This window comes from Plectropomus leopardus, chromosome 14 (genome assembly GCF_026936395.1).
Source record: "Plectropomus leopardus strain MGB_pleo_1.0 chromosome 14, ASM2693639v1, whole genome shotgun sequence".
Taxonomy (NCBI): domain Eukaryota; kingdom Metazoa; phylum Chordata; class Actinopteri; order Perciformes; family Serranidae; genus Plectropomus; species Plectropomus leopardus.
The window spans coordinates 21916176-21922500 of NC_142189.1; the positions used below are offsets into that span (position 1 = coordinate 21916176).

The following is a 6325-nucleotide window of genomic DNA, read 5'->3' on the forward strand; positions in this document are numbered from 1 at the left end:
GTATCTTGATTTTTGACAGAGACCTGGTCCAATGTGGTCTAGATTTTAAAAACAGTAAAATCTTCCCTTTTTTTTTTTTGCTTTTTTACAAATAGAATAAAGGTTATAAAAAGTAAAAGTGGATTTGGGAAGGTGTCGGGGCTTTGTATTAAATCCAATCTGATTTCACAACAGTAAAGGGACTTTTTTTAAAAAACGAGGATTGGACGCCTGGCTATGTAAACTCCTTTCTCCTTAAATTTCCCCTTAACTGCTGAATCGGAAGCTATGAATCATAAGCTAACTTCAGTGTCATACAGCAGTGTTTATATGGGCCTAATTTGACGTTTGCTCGTGATTGTTTTGATCCTTGCCAAGGCGTAATCTCTCAGATTATCACCGGAAAGTGCTAGAAAATTATACAGATATGTGTATTTAAGTCCGATGTGATGTGAGACATGAAGAAATACAAAGCGCTATGGAGAGCAGATTCTGTGTTTTGAGCGACACTGAAGAGCTCCAAACGCTGATTTCAAACACTGAGAACAATCTCCATTTCGAAAGGTAAACTGATAGCAGCTGCTAATTTGTTAAACTAGCAGGCTTTAAGGACTATGTCTTCTCTCTGGAGGACAGCTGACGGTGACTTGTCATTGCGTGGCTTTTGTTATTGCATGCTAACTTCTGACGTTATTCGTATAGCCTTTGTGCAGTGGTGAAGTCTCTCAACATTATCGGTGCAACAAACTAAACACCTTTGACTATTTTTGGCTAATCTCCTGCTAACTCGTATGCATATGTCTTTTTTAGGTCCAAGACCCTGTTTGAAGAAATTCGTGCCTCCATTAACAACAATGACGAGGAGGACCGCTCCTTCTGGAGGCCTGTGCTCCCATGGGGAGGCGTCTTTGCCATTAAAGCGGGGCGAAAGGCCATATCATGCACACCTCTGTACGTAAAAATCAACCTAAAAAACACCTGCACCATCGATGGCTTCCTCATGATCCTGTATGTGATCCTGCGGGACAACCAGGGCTTCTCCAGGGAGCTGGCTGTCTTCCTGGGAAAGCAGTTTGTGGACTACTTCCTCTACCTGATGGACTCCTGTGACTACACCACAGTGAAGATGCTGTGGATCTGGGACCGGATGTCCAAGAGACAGTACCGCTCTGAGATCCACCAAGCAGCTCTGGAGATTGACCTGTTTGGGAACGAGCACGAGAACTTCACAGAGAACCTGGAGAACCTCATGACCACCATACAGGAGAGTCTGTGCACCAACTGGGGCTGCCCGGCCCGCTTCCAGGAGTTCAGGACCAGCATCAGCATCAGGTAACACTGCACACAGACTAACACATCCTGCTGCAGTGGCGGAATGTAACGAAGTACATTTACCGAAGTACTATGCTTGAGTATGAATATGAGGTTCTTTACTTGAATCTGTTCTTTTAATGCTATTTTATACTTTTACTCCGCTACATTTAAGAAAGAGATATTGTGCTTTTTACTAGGAGTCAACCGATATTCGCTTTTGAGGGCCGATACTGATACCGATTATTAGTAGTTAATGAGACTGATAACCAATAATTTAAAGGGGGGTTTATATGTGTTTTTATAAGATTCACTGCATTGGGTACTTTAACTTTAATGCTTAAAGTTACGGCTGTGACATATGACAAACTATACTGTCTGATGATAAACTTTTTTCTTTTTTAAAGTCTATCGTTTCATATTTTGCTGTATAGTTTATTTTGATTACATCTGTTCCGTGTGGCAAAAAACCTAATTCTCTCTCCAGTCCTTAAAAAAATAATTGACATGCCTCCCCCATTTTGCACCACCCTCTCCTGAATAGCAAACAGTCCTTTAGAGGTATTTTCTTTTTACAAAGTAGGTGAGTACTAGTTACTTTGTTGTTGGAGGGCATACGTAGTTTTTATTTCTCATGATCTCACTCAGACATTTTTCCCTCCAGCCCTCCTCATGAGCTGCCTCACAGAGACCCCATTCAGTCGGCTGTGGACGAGTTTTTCTGCCCTAAACTGCTGCTCTGCTCAGAACTGGGGTGAGACAGAGAGAGGATGTTCATCATCTTCTGTTTTGGTTCAGTCCTATTCCACCTCCTTGACAAACTGATTATCTTTTTTTACAGGTGTAACGGTCTGAGAGAGTTCTCTCAGAGGGTTTTCTGCCATGGTCCGCCACCGTTTGTCATTCTCAACATGCAGCAGTGGAAGTCAGAGGAACTGTCCTACGTTCCCTACCATCTGGATCTCTGTCAGCACAGGTATGGCGCTTCCACAGTTTCTTTACATTGGCTTGGTAAACAGTGCCATGATTAAGCCGTATGTGTTGGTAGTCTAAGCCAGGGGTTCTCAACCTGAAGTCCATGGACCCCAAGAGTTCATTGATGAAGTTCAGATGGAGAAAAGTGGGTAAAAGTATTATTTCACAATAAAAATTCACTATAGAAATGAGCCCAAAGTGAGTAAAACTCACAAGAGTGACTTTCTGATCATAGGTACCAGTTCCTCCACACTCACCTCCTCAACTGTAGTTGACAATAATCATCATTTGATTCTGGTCTTGATCATAAGTAACGAACAAAATCTTTTCAGATGGAGTTCCTTTAAGCAAAATCTTATTAAATGGGTGTCCGTGATATAATGTGTATCAATTTAGTGGTCCTTGACATGAAAAAAGGTTGAGAACTAGGTTGAGAAATTGTCAGTTTTAATGAGCAGATATTTTTCTGTGAAAACATTTCTCATAGATCTAGGATAATAATCTTGTCCCCTCAGTTTTATTAATTACACTTACATAGGAAGTCACAAAATTGAAATACTGGCTATTTAAAGTTTTTGCTAATTAAAGCCCAACCTGCCATAGAAAAATGTTGAGTTTATTGCTATAGGCTTTGCACCTGCAAGTGTTTAGAGAAGAAAAAAAAGATGCATCTTCTGACACAACTCAATCAATCATGTCTACCTGTCTTTGACTCATATGAAAAAGAAAACTATGCTCTCACCACCATTTATGCTCTTACTTTGAATGAAAGGAAATGGTATGAATAACTCTTTTCTTTTCTGCACAGGTACTTACTAGAGGGCGCCACACTCTTCAACAAGGAGGAGCATCACTACTCTGCAGCCTTCCAGATAGACGGCTGCTGGATGCACTACGACGGTCTGAGGAGCGACAATCTGATCCTGTTACACAAGCCGCCAGAGCTCCTGCTGCTGTCCTCTCTGGTCTACATCCGTGCCTCCAACAAGTGAACTCATTCAATCACAAGATGAGCACAAGACCAAAGCATTCATCTACACTTACTACAGTTATTTTGTCATGACTCCACGGATGGTATTACTTTACTGTAATCAAGTTTCTCACATTATCGCATTTTTTTTTCTAATTCATTCCTTTCAACTGTTGCCTCCTCAGTTAGCTTTGAGCGCTGAATGACACACGCTCCATTTCACCTGAATGCTTGCAGAAAAGCTTACTGTGCAAAATGCAAACACCTTCTTTTGTGCTTGGAATCCAAGAATATAATGGACTATAATAGTTCTCGGCTGATATGCATAATTGACAATAGGGGTAAGTTATGCACATCTTATGTGTATACAGTTACCTGACACAATAAACAGGCCGATGTGATGTGTCACTCTTGAGGGTGAATTTGCTGTAATGCTGCCATGAATAGGAGAGGACACTGACTTTATGTCATATTTCCATCAAACACAAGTGTAGAATTTTGGCAGGTTAATTTACATGTATGCATATTAGCCCTTTCTTTATATTAAACTGGTGCTTTTTTCTATTTACACTGTAATCTGAGAATGAGAAACAGTTGAACGAAGTAAGATGCATAAATTGGTGGCAAACACTTAAAAAAAATGAGTGAATGTTAAAATACAAAGTTCTTAAATTACATATCAAGGTTGTGGGCAGTATGAAATGTCTCTTGTCTTAAACTTCAAGCTTAATTATTTGGCTTCCAGGGTACCGAGCTGGCAACATGTTAATGATGAATTCAAGCATTTTAAAGGAATACTTCACCTGCAAAATCAACACTTGTATATTGATTACTCACCATTTGTTATTTTGAATTAGTGAGAAAAGTTTGTTTTTCTTGCATGCCTCCAGGGCAACCGGAGAATCCAAAAAAGGCAAACCTTAATGACCTTTCATTGGGGGCCACGTTAAACAACAGCAGAGCTTTTTGCTGTTTCCCTACCGTTTGACTTCAATTAATGAAGACTTCACTTTTTTTGGATTCTTCGTTCTCAGTGGAGGCATGTAAGAAAGACAAACTTTTCTTCACAAATTCAAGGTTACACGTGGTGAGTGATTGATGTACATGTTGTCATTTTTGTGGGTGAAATATTCTTTTAAATTCTGCAGTTGCCAACACAAAAAATGTGTATTTACATGTTGGTTTTGTTTTTTTTATATAGATAGTCTTCAACCTTAAATAATTACCACTATCACAAAGTGCCTCTGCCAAGGACAGTTTGTAAAAGGGATTCTTTGATGATAATTAATTGTAAATTGCTGTTTTTCTATGCAGAATACAAATACAGATATTTTGGAGTACGCTTGTATTGATTTATTTCGTTGCACTTGCATGGGTGTGTATAACAAGAGCCACATAAAAGCAGACAGTACCTTTTAAGGCAGGCATTTATTTTAAACTGGGTACAACTGCACCACACAAACTGACTAAAATGTATGTAAAATGTCTTCAATCAAAACATGATAAAATGTGAAAAGCTACTGTTTTCTACACCTAAGGTTATCTTGTACTTCCAGTATTAATCCACAGGATATAAAATTCAAGATCGTCACCTTCAGACACACGATGGGAAATGTAAAAGAAGCAGAGTGGTCATTTTGGCTAACATTGACATCAGTTTCAAAGGATTTTTTTTCTTTCAGACACAAACGTTAGAGTGGCAGTCCATTTGCAGACCAGGTGTTAGTCATCCATCTGCTCTCTTTGAACAAGCACTTTGGTGAGAGTGGTGGCAAAAACATGAAGTTGGTTAGTCCGTAACGAAAACACGTACAAACTCAGTTTTTCAACATCCCATCTTTTTGCAGATTCACGTTTGCAGATTTTCATCAGCGTCTTTTCAGAACTCATTAAAGTAGTTGATATACACCTCAATAATCATGAAACTGAAGATACACGTTGATGCTAATGAATCATGGCTGCAGCACATAATTACGCCTGCGTGATTTGTGCTGTGACTGACAAAATCTAGTACAACAGACAGAATTAGAAAACAAAACCAGGTTATAGAATATCAACAGTACAAATAATAAACACAAAAGACAAATTATTTAGATTTTTTCTATAAACAAAAATGACATTTGCAGAAATAGTTTTTTTTCCCAAAATAAACCAGAAATAAAAAGAAAAATTACTATATGGGGAGGAAAACAAACTGCAACAAACTAAATGTCTCACCGGTGATACCCTGACCAATTTGCAAGGCAATTAAAAGTTCTCATCTGTGGTAATGGTTTACCTTATCATTTCATACACACAGAACAAGTGGAAGAGCACATCCCGTCTAACATTTACAAGACTTAAATGTGGTGAAAACTGCAGAATTAAAAAAAAAAAAAAAAAACTAATTTGGCCATGAATTAAATTATGAGCAATCTGTCTGAATCTGCTTCTATAAAACATATGCCTTGCGCAAACAAACCAGCATGCACAACAAAAATGTCGACACAAGATGTCTGATAGGATGAGACAAAGTCAGTGGTACCAGTTGATGTTTCATGAGACGTCCACATTAACCAGCCAACAGTGTGAATCGACAGACATGCCACGTGGGGTTCTGTTACAGCAATATGAGATGCCTTGGCTTTTTAAAGAGACAAACACAAAACATATTCATCCACAGAGAGAGAACAGAAGTCTTATTGCATTACCTAAATGCCATTAATCCTAAATTAAAACTTATGTACAAATCACAATGTGTATCAAATAGTTTGGTAAGTGCAATGCAGAGCTTGGTTAAAGTTTCCACTCGTGTGCAAACGTCATTGCACAAAGCAACTCAAAGTAGAACATTAAGTGACTCAACAAGACACACCTAGCCGTTCCTCTTCTAGTGCCCCCTCTATTGCTGTGCATTGCTTGACCTGTCTGTTGGCCGAGCCCAAGGCTGCACAGAGACACACACCCTCAGCCAGCCTGGAGTCACACACACCCAGGACACAGGACTGGTGACAGTGGGAACATGGCCTGAGTTGGCTGGCACAGCCCTTGGTGCTTTTATCATCCATCTCCGTATGACAGCGTGGAAGAATGTCATGCTAATACATTAGC

General features: G+C 39.4%; 2 protein-coding genes across 2 annotated transcripts in view; one reads left to right on the forward strand and one right to left on the reverse strand.

Moving 5' to 3' along the window:
* The first annotated feature begins 284 nt into the window (after positions 1–284).
* dorip1 (dopamine receptor interacting protein 1) lies at positions 285–4575 on the forward strand. The gene is made up of 5 exons (XM_042500569.2): positions 285–543; positions 790–1311; positions 1955–2044; positions 2132–2266; positions 3074–4575. Exons 1-5 carry the CDS (start codon positions 458–460, stop codon positions 3255–3257), a joined length of 1017 nt encoding a protein of 338 aa, XP_042356503.1. The 5' UTR covers positions 285–457; the 3' UTR covers positions 3258–4575.
* A 69-nt stretch (positions 4576–4644) lies between these two features.
* The window catches only part of klhl28 (kelch like family member 28), a 10138-nt gene continuing 8457 nt past the window's right edge, over positions 4645–6325 (reverse strand). The window contains exon 6 of the mRNA XM_042500568.2: positions 4645–6325. This exon is cut by the window's right edge and continues 1868 nt beyond it. The gene's annotated coding sequence lies outside the window, so the exon portion shown is untranslated.